At 40.8% G+C, this 15,583-nt stretch overlaps 1 protein-coding gene across 1 annotated transcript in view; it reads left to right on the top strand.

Annotated features, from left to right (window-relative positions):
- Positions 1-15,282, top strand: part of ATP10A (ATPase phospholipid transporting 10A (putative)) — a 115,093-nt gene extending 99,811 nt beyond the window's left edge. The window contains exons 15-21 of the mRNA XM_082076033.1: positions 1,640-1,716; positions 5,267-5,392; positions 10,123-10,323; positions 12,496-12,576; positions 12,660-12,764; positions 13,096-13,283; positions 13,980-15,282. Of these exons, the coding sequence (XP_081932159.1) occupies positions 1,640-1,716; positions 5,267-5,392; positions 10,123-10,323; positions 12,496-12,576; positions 12,660-12,764; positions 13,096-13,283; positions 13,980-14,685 (1,484 nt within the window). The 3' untranslated portion in view covers positions 14,686-15,282. The remainder of the gene's footprint in view (positions 1-1,639; positions 1,717-5,266; positions 5,393-10,122; positions 10,324-12,495; positions 12,577-12,659; positions 12,765-13,095; positions 13,284-13,979) is intronic.
- The last annotated feature ends 301 nt before the right edge of the window (positions 15,283-15,583 follow it).

Genomic DNA, 15,583 nt, shown 5'->3' with positions numbered 1-15,583 from the left:
TTGGGTTAGCTGATGCTGTGCAGAATTCCATTTTGCAATCACTGTATTACACAGAACAGAATTGTGCTTAGTGTTGTTTCATCCAATCATGTTTCATCTCAAAGTTCTGCATTTTTCATCACAAGTTGTCCACACAGCATAGAATGTGAGTTGGCATTGTCAGTATAGAGAATGGATTTATGATTGGCATCATGCCAGCTTTTACACTTCTTCCCTGTTAATTGCTGGGTTGGCAAAGGGAAGATTTTGTCAGTCATCCTGTCTTAAATCTGGCAGGATCTTCCCTGTTTCCATGATTTTTGCCTGAGAAAAGTCAGCCAGATCTTCTTTCCCTGTCTCAAGTCTAGGCTTGGGTTGCATTAGAAGATGTGATTGCAGCATATATTGTTGCAAACACACCAGATTTCATCTACCTGTCTTGGTTAATCATAGCAGGAACATGTCGGTTGGACTTAGCCATGAGAAACCCTAAGTACATATAATAATTGCCAGACTCCTGTAACATCTACATCACCAAATGTGTGCTGATTATAATACTCCTCATGTTCGCTATATCTAGCTCAAATATGCCTCCCTCATACTGAATTTATATCTTTGGCTGACTGTGGACATATTCATTTGCATATGTTGTCAAAATCGTCTGGCTGGTTAAGTTGAATTGTCAAGAATGCTTAAAAACACTAGTCAAGACTGGGCAGCTTGTGTTTTCATTCTTTCTGAGCATTTTGAGCCTGCGAGTTGAATTCAAGCTCTTGCTCTGGATTAAAAGCCCTGCTGTACACATCCTCCCTTTTAACCCACGTGAGCTAACGGGGGGTTGTGTTGCACAGTCACAGAGACATCAGCTGTGTCAGGTGAGCAGATGCCCCTCGTACATGTGTCAACAGCAGGGAAGCTGGAGAGAGATGTGAGTGTACGCCTCAGCCACTGAAGTTTAAAACCAACTGTCTTGTCAACAGCCAATACTGCTTCATTTTCCATTAGCACACTGGCAATAAATTTAAGAGGTTAAAAAGTAGAAACACATCCCATTCTGGTATCCTTTCTATGGCACCTGTCATTTGTGGTGTCATGATTGGAAGCAGAGCAAGGGTCGGCGACTGCAACCATTGCAGTTAAATCTGCCTGTGATGGGTATATTAAAGATATTAGACTGGTCAACCCAAGTCAATAATTCATCCAGTTTTTAACTTTATTGTATTTTTTACTGTATAGACATTCTCATTGGCTTTAGGCCTCCTTGCACATTTCATTCTTAGTCATACTTGATTGCAAGCAGACAGTTAATCAGGAAGTAGAAGTATTGGGGAGCTGATTCTCACCTTCTGTTGTTTTAGTATTTGTGCAGTTCAGGCCAGATACTTGAATTTTAGATCTTACTAAAAAAGAGAGGGATTTATTTTATTTTTATAATACTTTTCCATTATTTAAAAAAAAAAAAAAAGTTTACAAAGATCAGAATGTCTTGACAGCTTTGCCAGGCTTCGAACCTTATATTCCAAAGACAGATCCTTTCCTACCCCACATCTCCCTTATTTACTCAGCCAACACTCAGTAACAACTGGTTTTCCTTTGCTTTGCTGCTGCTAACTGTTCCTGGTCTGCTAGTGACAACAAAACTGTATCTTGTCATCTTTAGGTGATGGTGCCAATGATGTCAGCATGATCCAAGTAGCAGATGTTGGCGTGGGGATCTCTGGTCAAGAAGGCATGCAGGTAATGTTGCTGGTTCACTGAAAGGAGCTCCCATGGGAGGGTGAAATAGGCAATTCTCATATGTCAGGTTGACTAAGCTACCTTTGGAGAGCCAGCGCAAACAAAGGAGAAGCAGCAAGTTGTGCTCAGGAACACCAGTTGCGCATTGTAAGGATGCTTTCAGCTTCCATTTGAGCTTGTGTTTGTTCTCAGGTCTGTGGTGAGTTTAAACATGCTGCCTTCTCAGAAAATTAGCCAGTTCAGACAGCGGAACAGTGAAGAGAAAATTGCAGCCCTTTGCAGAACCACTGCTCCCTACACACTATTCCAAGTCTTGGTTTTCTCCCCATTTTCTGCCTCAGGGAACAGCACGATAAGGGGACTTGCCCTGTAGTCTTCTGGATGTGTTCAGCCTGTGATTAGTGTATTTACAGCTGCATAAGAGGCACTTCTCCCATCCCCAGAGGAGAGGATGTATATTTATAGGATGAATTACCTACTGTATTACCTACTCCCTCTACTGCCTCTAATGCTAGTGCAGTTCAGTTGCCTCGTTAGCACCAAACATGACAGTAAGACACAGAGAATGAGGAAAATACCTTATTTCCACAATCTTCCTTGTATTTGGGCAGGATACAGGCTAATTGCATGAGAAAACAGAGTAGCTGAGTATATGACAAACAGCTCTTCAGAGAAGATGAGAAGTGTTTCCATCCTGAGGACCTGAGCAGATGAGCATGCTCCTTAACTTAGTTACCAGTGGGCGGCTCTCTGACACACATTGCATTTTTTGCAACACTGCCTGGATGTTTTGCTCAAAAGGAAGAAAAGCCTCCTTCACACACTGTACAAGTTGGCTATAGAATTTTATTCCATGAGATTCCTGTAATTTAATTGGGCCAGCACACAAATTTAAGAAACAAACATTTAACTGAGCTATGAACTTGGATGTCAGCTTTGTGCATTTTCTGACACGCAGGTCACCAGAAGCTAGGACAGTACTCTGGAGAAAAGTCAGTAGATGTTTTTCTTATTTATTCATTTACGCTTCCAAAGGCATCCTCTGTTGGCCATCGTTGGAGGCTGGATACTAGGGAAGATGGGCTTCAGCCTGACCCAGCAGAGCTATTACCCCTGTTTTCTTTCTTGTAATCATCCAGTAGGTTCAGTCAAAGTAATCTCCAGGGCAAAAGGGATGTCCATCAGTGCTCTTCAAAGAGACAGATTTCAGGCCTGCAATCCATTAAAAAAGCTTTTCCAAACATGTTAGCAGCTATAAATTAGACTGGAAAGATGCTACCACAAAAATATTGAGCTATTCATTGTGCCTGTGGCATCCCAGACGTATATCCTATGAGTCTGACTTTGATGACCAGAGAGGGCAGGAGAAACGGGAGTCTTGGATTAAGCTGATACTGAGTGTATTTGTTGTTCCACAGCCTTCATCAGGTTCCGAGAGCTTTGGATAACTTCTGCAGTATCACTCTGCAGGCAGTTCAGGCTCCAGAGACCCCAGAGCAGACTGGTTTTGTGGGCTCCCCTCCAAGCCCATCAACTCAAAAAAGTCTGCCCCAAACTCCCTTGAGTCTTATCATCTCTTATGAACTTATCAGCTCCTATGATCTATTTATTAATTCAGATCACTTTCTTTGCTAATGCAGACATATAGTGCTCGTAGCATTTTTTTTACTCCTCTCCCCATTATTCCACTTTCAGGTGAGCTCATACACTTAGAATAACCAACCCTCAAATGCCCCAGCTCTTGCAGTGTACTCACATCTGAAAGCTATTTGCTCATTAACCCATTAAACTACCTGTTTGTTGGGGTTTCTTTTAAAATTAAAGTTCAACAGAGTGGAAGATGTTTATAGATCCCTTCCTTTACTGCAAGGTCCTAAGGAACCATGTAGGCCTCTTTACTATAAACAACTGTCAAAATCTTACACATGCAGGTATTCAGAAGGCGTTGAACATTTAGATGTCTGAAACAGCAATACTCTCTGATTTATTTTCTTACTTCTTTCCCCATTCTGTGGAAGCATGTGGAGCGTGAATCACTTTTTCCTGTGAAAAAGCTGGAAGAAAAAATAAAAATGTGAAAATCGAGGGGATATTTCGAGATGAAATAAACATGCAAATGTAATTGGATAACACTATCTTCTCCACTGTGTTCCTCACTGTAATCAAAATGGAATAAAAAAGAAACAAACCTCGACATCTCTCACAATGTATTGTGAAGTACTATGTCAGAAGCGCAAATGAAAGGAAGCTAGCAGTTTTGTTTTAACGTTGAAATAGGCTGAGATGGGGTGGAGGACAAGGAAGCAGATATACCACGGCTCTGTTCTCTTCAAACTGCAAGACAGCTCTATGTCTGCAGGACAAATCAGAGTGTTCTGTGCAGAGAGGTTATAACAAGTGTGTCTCAGTACCTGAGAAATCCCAGGATGTGTCAACATATTAAAAAATGTCCCAGCGCTTATGTACATCTGCTGCTTAAATTACAATGCATTAGTACACCTTCTCTTGCATACTGTTTTAGAGTTTATTTTAATAGCTTCTACAAGCACTTATGTGGGAAAATTGAGCCCTTTTGATGATTTACCAAGAAAGGAAATTAGGAAAAATTTAAAAGAAAGATGTCTTTCTTTTAAAAATACAGTCAAAATATACCCTGCAGAGTGTGAGGAGGACTTTGCTCCTTTGGAGATTTTCACCTTTCCTCATGTTTTTGCTGAACTGTGGGAAAAAAGGCAATACCAAAATAGAAAATGAAATGTGAAATAATATTAAATGAAATTTTAGTGTGATCCTAGGGATATGGAAGATCATGAAACAACTGTGATAACACCATCATTTACAAGAAGGACTCATCTAGATGTACAGTATCCTAAAACTTAGTCAGAAGCAGAGAGAAACTGGGTGATTCATTTTGCCAATGTGATTTGGCAGTCTGTGAAGTCCCAGAAGAGTCTCGTCTAGTGTGATATTTTCTCATAGAGAGTTTTAGAAAAGTGCAATTTCAAAAATCCCTTACAATACTGATAGGACAGCTGAGTAAACTATATAAGCCAGGACTGCAAATGTTAATTAAAACTAACATTTTTATTGTTTTGTCTTTTAAAGTCCAGTAATTATGACGCAAGCACTTAATCATGCTTTTCTTATTTTATTCTCTGGAAATCTATTTTGCCCTGTAAGTACCCTGTAGTTTTTACAGAGAAAGATGTTAGTGTTACCAAGATGTTCACAGGTGGGCCCTGGGCCTTCATGCTCATGCAACTGCAATCGTCACCTCTCACTTTTTGCTGCTGCTTGTCACCATCTGGAACACAGACTATAATAATCTCCCCTGGGCAAAGACTGAGTCGCCTTGCGTGTTCTGCCAAGCCATTGGGTTTTCTCATGGATATTCCCAAAAACATGCAGCAATAGCTGCATTTCAGATGCGCTGTAATGGATTTCATTCTTTATCAGTATGATTTCCACGGACTGTATGAGTTGAGAAGATTATTAGATTCACCGTTGGTGTTGAAAATGAATGATGATTCCAACTTTCCTTTCATTAAAGGCGGTGATGGCAAGCGACTTTGCAATCCCAAGGTTCCGACATTTGGAGAAACTCTTGCTTGTTCACGGCCACTGGTGTTATTCCCGACTCGCCAACATGGTGCTGTATTTCTTCTACAAAAATGCAGTAAGTGTTCAACTTGGCAGCCTTATGGCACCGCATGTTTCCAGGGTTTATTTTGTGCTAAGTGAGCATTAGGTCAGCCTTCAAATGGTTTATAAATAAGCTGCAAAGAAATTTGCAGAGTTGAAAGACAGCTGGCTGCCATTTGCAGAAATACAGGACCCACTCCATAACAGCTACACTGTGCTGCTGAATGTGCAAATTAGGTAACAGAAATAACAAGCACTGCTTAAGAAAAGTTTCTTTATAGAGCAGTTTTGCAGACTTTAGCTGGCTAGACACAGGACTCTTTAATGCCAAAGCCATCCAGCATTGGTCCAAAGTAGCAGTTGTGTGTGTTTTCTCTCCCTGACCCTATCTATCTCTTCGTTGCTTATGAATCACTGTACATATTTCCCAGTGACCTGAGACAATTTTAGTCCTCTCTGTGCCTCAGATGGGAAGGTGTTTTTCTTGATTTCTCTTAGTTCCAACTAACCAAAAAGAGTTCATTAGAAAGGAAGCACACTCTGGTAAAGAACAGACTACGGGTCTGCGTTTTCTCCCTGGTGTATGAAACAGGAGTTAGTCCAGCACTGAGCACTGAGCCAGTAGCAGCTCAGCTCCTTGGCACTAACAAAGACCCTTTGCATTGACCTTGGAGTGCAAAGATGATTGATTGAAAACTGCCTAACAAGACAACCAAGAATTCCATCAGCTCTGCAGGAGTCACTGGCTGGCACACGGATCTGCTCACTTCCAACACCTGCAAATCGCCTTGGGAGCAAGGGAAATGAAGAACTGGGAAAAAGAAGAGAGCCAGAGCTCTCTGACCTCTGCTCCAGGGGGCAATGTGTGAACTGTGAGCAGGAGACTGTATTTTATCCTCAATATCAGAAAAAAGTAGCTCTCAATTTTGTAAAAGTTGCTTTCCAAATGTAATCTAATAGTCTCTTTTTTTTTTTTATGTGGCAACTTTTTAACACAAATTCCTCTTGACCTGGCTAATCCCTGTGTGATTTCACTCTAGAGGTAGGTATTTTATGAAGAGATCATTTGCTTAAAATTTTGAACATCATAGGAATACCTAAGGGAGCTAAAGAATTAATAAATCATCTTTGTGTTAACACAGATGTATTAAAATACTTTCTGTGGCCTGATCAGAAACTGCATGCAAGCACCCTCGCAGACACAAAAGAAAGAAGGGATTTGGACAGTCCGAACTGCTGCCTGAGGCTGAAATAGCAAGCTGATTTAAATATCGCTGCCCCGAGTGGAGAGCCACCTGTTGAAGCACAACAGTGAAATCCGTGTTGGTGTTCAAAAGCCTGAGTTTTAAGGCTCAATCCTGAATGATGCTGAACATCTGTACTCTCACCCCAATGCTCTGTGTTTCCAAGATACCCTTTGGCTTGACAGTATCAAATCTGAACTTCTAAGAAGTGTATGCAGAGCCAGCATACATTAAAATAAAACAAACAAAAAGTGGTATTACACATAAGGCATTCCAGCAATCAGCAGCCAGACATGTTGTTTATACATCTACATTTTTGTTCGGCTCTTGTAAAATCTTCCATTTCCTTTGGTACAACTCCCCTTGATTAAGAGTATGATTTTGCTTGCCATTTTTAGTAAGATATTTTCAGAATCTGCTGCCTCAAGGCTAGAATATAGCTGAAGAATATCTCTTTGTGTTGGCTCTGCTTTGGCAGCCTTGAGAGCTTTCTGAGCAATATTTGTTGCTACCGACTCTCAAAACGCGGGGGGGTACCCAGCATATAGACCATGAATATGTCTGATACAGCGCCTGCCCTCACGGAAGGAATATTCAAAAGTGCAAGATGTGAGCACATGATCCTTTTGCAAGGAGACTATTCCGGATGAGTCTCCTCAGAGAGTCAAGATAGCTACACCACAGATGTTCTGCAAGTTTTCTCTTTCCTCAAGTGCTTTTTTCCCCATTTCTTCATATTATGAAATTTCCCATTCTCCACTAGAACCTAACTCAAAGTTTAAACTCCAAATTGCTGCGAAAGCCATTTGGAAACTCAGATGACTTATCCAAGAAGATGTTTGGCTTGGTGGAGATAATAATAAAACACAAGTAAAATAGGTACTAAAACATAGCATGACTGGAAATATCTGCACTTGATGGAAAGGGTTTTTATGTAAATAAAATTCTACCTGCACAAGCATGCACTGCTTCTTCCCCTTATACATTATCTCTGCAAGACAGCACTGGGGATTTTTTTACATATATTTCATTCACTGAGAAATTCTGTCTGGGGCAACATTCATAAAACAGTCTCATCTGGGATGAAAAAAGGAAACCTTTTTTATTTAAACTCTAATTCAATTCTTTTAATTTCTTTTTACTTTTTCAGGGGGGTGATACACAGAAGTGTAAGGGAACATTGTAACTGAAATTAAATAAAACACTTGTTTAATTAAAGAAAAAAAAAGGGGGGAAAAAATCTGATTTAATCTTGGCTACTGAAATGCCATTTATTTGTACAGCTTGCTTTGACAGCACTGCTGACACCCATACTAGAGGTGGTAGGAAAATTTTCAGCTGTCTGTATTTTTATCAAACTACCCATTTTTATAAAGCCAGACTGTTTCCACGACATGTTAGCTTTAACAAATCTCTAGAGGGGAAAAATTCTTAGGTTCAGGATTAGTTGGATTTTGCTGCTTTGAAATGAGTGAGAGAAAAGTATCTACATCCACATACGTATTGCAATTCTGTTTTGAGAAAAGACCAAGGAAGTTTTGTTGTTTTCTGAGTGTGGAAAGGAAATAAATTTTAAAATCTGTTCAATTTTGAAATGAAATTACCATGTCCCAGCCAGCTGTACTGAAAAGGGTAAGCTCTGGTAACTCAGTCTTGTTTTGGCCAGAGGAAGATATTTTTGCCTGAAATGTTTTTACAGAAACAGTTGTAAAGGTGATCCTTAAAAAACTACTACCAATTCACTTCTAATAGGTTAGCTTATAGTATGGGCTCACAGTGAGAGGTATGTTCCTCTGCTATCCAAGCCACTTCAATGTCGTATGCAAACATTGCCCGGACATGTATATATACAATATAGCTGGATATATACATATGTATACATTTACGTACAGCAGGACTGACCCTCTCATTCTGTGGCAATTCCCCTTCACAATATAGACTTACCCTCCTTATAGCAGTTGTCACTAAGCAGACCATAGCTTTTTCTTCTACATTTACGTTTCAATCAGATTTTGGTATACCGGTGGAACAGATCTGTATTTTCCTCTATGCATCTAAAAATGATGAAATGTTAACATACTCCAGCAGGCTGAAAGCTTCTGAGAACAGAATACAAAAATAATAGGAAAGGAGAGGTCATGCCATTTCCCTTCTTCATGGTTAAAATGGGGAAAACCCTCAAGGAACAGTTGCCAATGTTTTTCTGGTTGCCTTCCGTTTAGCATTAATCAGTTTACAAAGACTAATAGAGATTGCAGTTTTAGGAGGACAAAGCATGGGAATTTATCTCCTTCTCTAGGAAGCTGCCCGTCTTTTCCTAGGCCTCAAATCCCCCCTCAGAGAATAAATCAGCACTTCCCCTGAGCCATAAAACCTCTGGATTCCCCATGCTGCAGAGCTTGTAGAAGAGATGGAGTTGTGTGGTTTGTCCCTTTTTGGGTGATTCCAACCCAGCTACATGAACAATCTGCATCATGCTACATGAAGCATCTGCAGCTGATTTCTTTACATAGCTGAAGAGTAGGGGAGAATGAGGAATCTTCACAGCACTGCTAATTCACTGAATTTCAAAGCACAGAATAGTTAAGACAACTTTGCTAGACCTCACCATTTCACCTCCCTTGCTGCTGCTAGTCTTATGTTGGTTTTGCAAAAAACTTCTGCAGTTCATATAATGATAGAATCTCAGAATAGTTTGTGTTGGAAGGGACCTTCAAAGCTCATCTAGTCCAACGCTCTGCATTGAGCAGGGACTAGATCAGGTTGCTCAGAGCCCCGTCCAGCCTGGCCTGGAATGTCTCCAGGGATGCGGCATCTACCACCTCTCTGGGAAACCTGGGACAGCGTTTCACCACCCTCAGTGTAAAAAATTTCTTCCTCATGTCCAGCCTGAATCTCCCTTCTTTAGTTTAAAACCATCACCCCTTGTCCTATTGCCACAGGCCCTGCTAAGAAGTCTGTCCCCATCTTTCTTATAAGCCCCTTTTAAGTACTGAAAGGCCACAATAAGGTCTCCCCGGAACCTTGTCTTCTCCAGCCTGAACAAGCCTATTGTGAGTTACATATTGTTGACCAACTGAGCCTCTCAAAACTTCTGAAGTTGGCAGAGGATATTATTATGGAAATGCTTATTCTCATGATAGTAATGTAAGTGCTGTGAGATCAGTAGTCATACACCTAGATGTCAATGATGGTTGGGACAGATTTTTATGGTTAAAGTGCACCTCATAGTTTCACTTGAACTGAAAGGTAATTTTGTATGAAGTAATGTCTGACTCATGAGATCTAAGGTTCCAGCAGCACAAAGACTTGCAGGTGTGCCAAGTGTTTGTAGCTTAGCCGAGTGGTCCGAGCATCAGGACAGCAAGTCAAAGACGCGGTGTCCTTAGAAGAATTGCTCACGTGTCTAGTGTTCATAGACAAGTCCTTGCAGAACTGGAGTCAAAATGGTTTCAGAACACAATGGGATGATGACTCTGCTTATCTTGTCATATTTACAGCATTGCTCATTCTGTTTCAGATGTTTGTGGCCCTTCTTTTCTGGTACCAGTTCTACTGCGGGTTCTCTGGTTCGTCGATGATTGATCAGTGGTATCTCATCTTCTTTAATTTGCTATTCTCTTCTCTGCCTCAACTGATTACTGGTGTGCTGGATAAGGATGTGCCAGCTGAAATGTTAATTGCTGTACCTCAGCTTTATAGAAGCGGCCAGAATATGGAGGTAAAAACTTCTTACTTTTTGAAATTATTTTCCTAGACATCTTTAGTTTCAATGAAGAAACAATCCTGTTCCCAAAGGATGGATGACTGATAAAAATAGCCTGAGAAGTCAAGTCACTATTATTATTTTGTGATATTTCTCACCTGAGTCAAAGTATCTAAATGCAAAAAGTACATTTAAAACAAACAAACAGACAAAACCAGCTATATTTTGAAATATGTAACAGGAGAGAGGGCTGGATACTTTTAAGTCAGCCAAACCTGAACACCTGCCTCATGGTCCAGGCTTGCAAATAACCACAAAAATGAAACAGGTTATACCTTGTAGAGTAGTGTGGAATTTCACAGAATAACCTCACAGCACGTACTCAAAACTTCAGACCCCAGCCCTTTACAAACAGTCAGAGGGAAAGGTGGCTTTAGGAGTCAGCACAGAGGTCGATAGACGTAGACTCTGAGGGCATTTGTCACCAGCAGATGACACACTCGGCTGACTTGTCTGTTGAAAACACCCTGTCCCCCATCTGCTTGAATTGTACAATGAAAACAGAAGGAATTGCAGGAGAGATTCGAGCCAAACCATTTCTGGTAATTACAGCTACAGTGTACTGTGGGAAAATCTCTCTGCTTGGCAAAACTGTCCACATTGAGACATTGCTTCCAAGGCAAAAACCTTTCTTAACAGGATCTGACATTGTGCTCTGTGAGAGGAGACAGTGAGTGTCTTTTGCCTTGAACTGTACCCCTGCACTTGGTACCCTACACATCCAGTGTCATTGCTACACACTGTGCTGGAAAGATGCAAGAAGAATTTTAGCGTAACTTATTTTTAGTGCATTAGTCCAATATCTCTTTTTTTCACCCAGCTGTTGTTTTCCTTTTTCTACATTTCTTCTGTTCCAGTGCATTGCACTTTAAAGATCTGTAACACTAATACCTTCCTTTCTTGCGCACTTTTAAGGTAATAGAAATCTCGTAATGGCTTAAGCATGTTGGGAAGTTGAGTCTGCCTGGGTTCAGCTGGCAAAGTGAGAAGTCTCCCAGGTTCGCAGTACCATTATTTCTCATAGGCAAGCCTAGAGACCATTCTAAGTTTGTTTGAAATTTAGTGAGCATTTTCTCTGAGTAGTTATCTAAAGAGGCATTTTTAAAACTTGCCAAAAATCCTGCTTCAGGTAAAATCTCTTTCAAAATGATATCACCAATTCAAAGCCTGTAATATAGAATAATTTAGGTTGGAAGGGACCTCTGGAGGCCAGCTGATGCAGCCCCATGCTCAAAACAGCTTCAAAGCTAGACAAGGGTGCTCAGGTCTTTATCTAGTCCAGTTTTTAATGTTTCCAAGAACAGAGATTCTGCAGTCCCTCTGAGAAACCTGTTCCAATGCTTAACCACATGTTCTAAGCATCTTTCAATTCCCATTTTTAGGCTGCAGTTATTATTCGCTATAGAGGTAAAGAGCCCTGATGAACCCAGTGGTTGCAGATGTAGCCCATATCCCCAAATTAAATACGTATTTTGTCATTTGCAAACTATTTTCCTTAGATCCAAGTCTTTTATATGACTATCCATACCCCTGCAACTGTGTATGTCTTTAAACAAAAATGTTAGCTTAATGTTGTTTCTTAATGAGCATTTTTGTGCCCAGACACACAGATTTGAGTGCATATATATTTATTTACATTTTTATAGCATAGCATAACTTGCTGCATTACTTGCTAAAGATCATTGTTGCAGATCTGCTTTTCTATCTGTGTGTGCACTTGCTGTTTTCTCTCTTGTGTATAAATACTCGGTGCTTGTATGTACATGATGTAAAACACTCATGTGCTTACAGCTCAGAGAGCTCCTCCTGAAATCAGTGGTCTAACTGTAGTGCATAAAGTTGAGCACCTTCATAAATGTTTGCTGGCCCAAGTGTCAGATTCAAATTGCACCCTTTGCCAGGGGAGAAAAAAAGAAAAAATGAATGGCAGTGTTGCCCCAGAACAGAGTGACTTGCAGGTGGACTCTTCATACTTCATCCCCAAGGGTACCTAGCTGAATGGCAAAGTTGGGAAGCTGTTTGCACAAGCCCTTAAAAGTGCCCATTGGAATATCCCCCTCAAAATACCTATCCTAGCAAATAGCATTTTCATTAGGCTCTGATTTTTGTGATTTTTTTGTGCCACAGGAGTACCAGCCACACATGTTTTGGATGAACATGATTGATGCTATGTATCAAAGCCTCGTTTGCTTCTTCATCCCCTATTTTGTAAGTGTTTTGTGTTCTATTTCAAGCATTGTGAGGAGAGCTGGTAACACCACTTGGGCTAAATTCTGTCTTCTTCTTTACAGACTTACTATGATTCGGAGGTGGATGTCTTCTCCTGGGGAACTCCCATCACCACAATAGCTCTTTTCACCATCATACTACATTTGGCTATTGAAACCAAAACTTGGGTAAGGTATCCACAGCCTACATAGAAACTCACTGGCATATACCAAATTCTTTTCTTAGTGTCATTCTTCAAAAACAGATGGTTGTTTCATTCCCTCGGTACATTCTATTTTTAACAAGCATTTTAAGCAAACATGAAAAAGGTTTTAAACTGTGATCTGTGGACAGTTTGGGAGTGTTGTGCCTATAATAAGAATTTTTGAAAATACAAGGCTCTAAACTAGGTGCTGTGCATGGAATAGTCTCCAGAAATTAAGAATTATTAATTGAGAATCACAGCATATTTCTCAGGATATAAAGAATCATTATTCTTTTGTTGGCTTTTTGTTCTAGACTTTTCTCCACTGGTCATCTTGCATCTTCAGTATCATTTTGTTTTTCTTTGTGGCTCTGGTTTACAATGCTTCCTGCCCAGCATGCCATCCTCCATCCAATCCCTACTGGACCATGGAAAGGCTGATGGGTGACCCTATGTTCTATTTCACTTGCATTATATCACCAGTCGTTGCATTGCTGCCCAGGTATTGTATCTTCTCTCATACCTTTTCCATATATGAAAGCATTTTATGCATATGATTGGACGGGCAAGAAACATTTCCTTTTCCACTTCCATCCTTTCTTTTTGCTTTACCAGCCAAGTCATTTTTTTTCAGCAGCTGTTCGTATGAAGTCAGTTTGTCTCACCTTTTCTGTGCTCCTGACCACAGGAACAGACCACAGCTCCTGGCCATAGACCGCAGGAATGGGATAATTGCAGACTGTTGGTCAAACCTCCTGGCCATGCAGAGATTTGCTACCCTGTGAGGTTTTCCATGATGCTTCCAGATTCAGCCCATCCTCTCATAACGTGCACAGTACAGAAATCCTGATAGTGTGTTGTGGACTTACTTACCTACTTGTGGATGCAGGAGGCCAGCCCTGCAGACTGATCCTTGTTGCCTTTGATTCCTCATCAGGAAAGATGAAAGACTGTATGTAAACACAAGGTGGATCGCTGGCTAAAGCGCAGATTTATTACAGTGCTTATTGTTAATCAAAACATTAGCACAGCATCCAGAGCTTGTCGTCTGCAAGCTTTCCTATATCAAACATAAGAAAGGCACATAAAACTCACTTATTTGTATGTGTTGTACTTCTTTCTTGGATATTTTCTCTTAATAATATCTTGAGTACGTCCTTCTTTCAGTTCTTTTCATGTCTGCCTTCTCCTCCTGCAGATTTCTGTACAGAACCCTTCAGGGAACACTATTCCCAACTCAGCTTCAGCTTGGACGCCAGTTGAGTAAACTACCCCCAGAGATTCGCAGCAATCTTCTGACCAAGTTGAATGTAAAGGAAACAGCGCGTCAGGCACAACCCTTTGCAGACAGCTTCTCACCAAGCCTTAGCTCAAACGCTAGTGATTGTTGCAAGGCTTCTAACCAAAGCACGCCTTTGCCAACATCTCCTCAGATACGTGAGTCACTTTTCCAAGAACACACAAAGGCAGAGCATAGAACAGATCAGCCTGTGGCTGCCTCTCCCCAGGGTGCTGTGTTGCCTGGGGAGAGCAAACTCCCCTCATCAGCAAGTAGTCTGGAAAGGTCCCTGGGATTTCATGACGTTCGACACGGCACTTCAGAGACGGAACCGCTGCCTGTGGGAGCAACGTTCCCGTGGAGCTCAGCAGTCGACCAAGCGGACTTCAGTTTGTTGAAGTGGATCACATCAACTCCGCTGTTCAGCCGCCTCGGGACTGCGTTACAGGTGTCGTCAAGCAGTTTACAAAATGAAACGCAGGACAGTATGTGTGTGCTTGGCTCTTCGTTGCAGGTGGACTTCAAAGGCTTAAAAGAACAGAGCTCAAATAACCTGCAGGACAAAATGAAAGGGACCCAAGCTGATCATTGTAAAAGTGACAATTTCGAGACCACCTTTTTATGATATGTGCCTTAAATATATTTATATATTTTCTATTTGCACACATCTATAGTGAGATTGCTCTATTTGTTTCCAAGGATGAAACATAGAATCAGAGGTACAGAATGATTATTTAAGAATGTTTAAATACAGTATATTGAAATAAGAGCTTTAAATATAAAAAGAAACACTTGAAAATTCCATTTATAGTTTTATTTTTTCATCTCATTTTGTAAGGAAATGCCGTCTCTTTATTTTTCAGATGCTTGTCTTTTATTCTGACACATACTGTACAAGCAAAGGACCTGTCTACCATGTTCAAAGGGATTACATTCAGCAACAAATATTGGTTTCATTATAGGCCATTCAGTAATCAAGGAGGAAAAACCATGATAATAAATAGGCACTGTATTCCATCCATCATCTGCTTGCCAGGGTGTTTTGTCACTGGAGCAAACCACTAGGCGAGACTATCGAATTATTATACACCTCTCTGTAAATGTTAACAGTATCTTACCACCGCATTAATAATACTGGCATTTTATAAGTGACACCATATTTTGATATTGCAGCCATAGCATTTTATGTGTCATGATAAAACAATAAATAAATGACCATCCATGTTGCAAAGTGACTCCCCGGTCTGGCATTAATAGTAACTCAGCCCTTCCCTTGGAGCAGCGAGCATTTGGCCTGTCATGGCCTTACATCAAGCTGTTCAGCTTCTGAAGAAAAGCTGCTGCTTGTTGGCGAGGAATGATTTGGTGGCAAAGAGCTGGCGCGTTGAGCCTGCTGTAGAGCTTGTCCTGGGAGGCTCTGTGATCCTCTTTGCTGGAGTACCACCATGAGCAGGCTGGTTTTGCTGAAGAAATCAGTCCTGCTTGCTAGGGACAGGGTAGAGGACCAGCAGGGTGGAGTTTTG

This window comes from Streptopelia decaocto, assembly GCF_964273445.1.
Source record: "Streptopelia decaocto genome assembly, chromosome: 1".
Classification (NCBI taxonomy): Eukaryota; Metazoa; Chordata; class Aves; order Columbiformes; family Columbidae; genus Streptopelia; species Streptopelia decaocto.
Note: the sequence above shows the minus strand (reverse complement) of the source record. Positions and strands in the feature narration are given on the sequence as shown.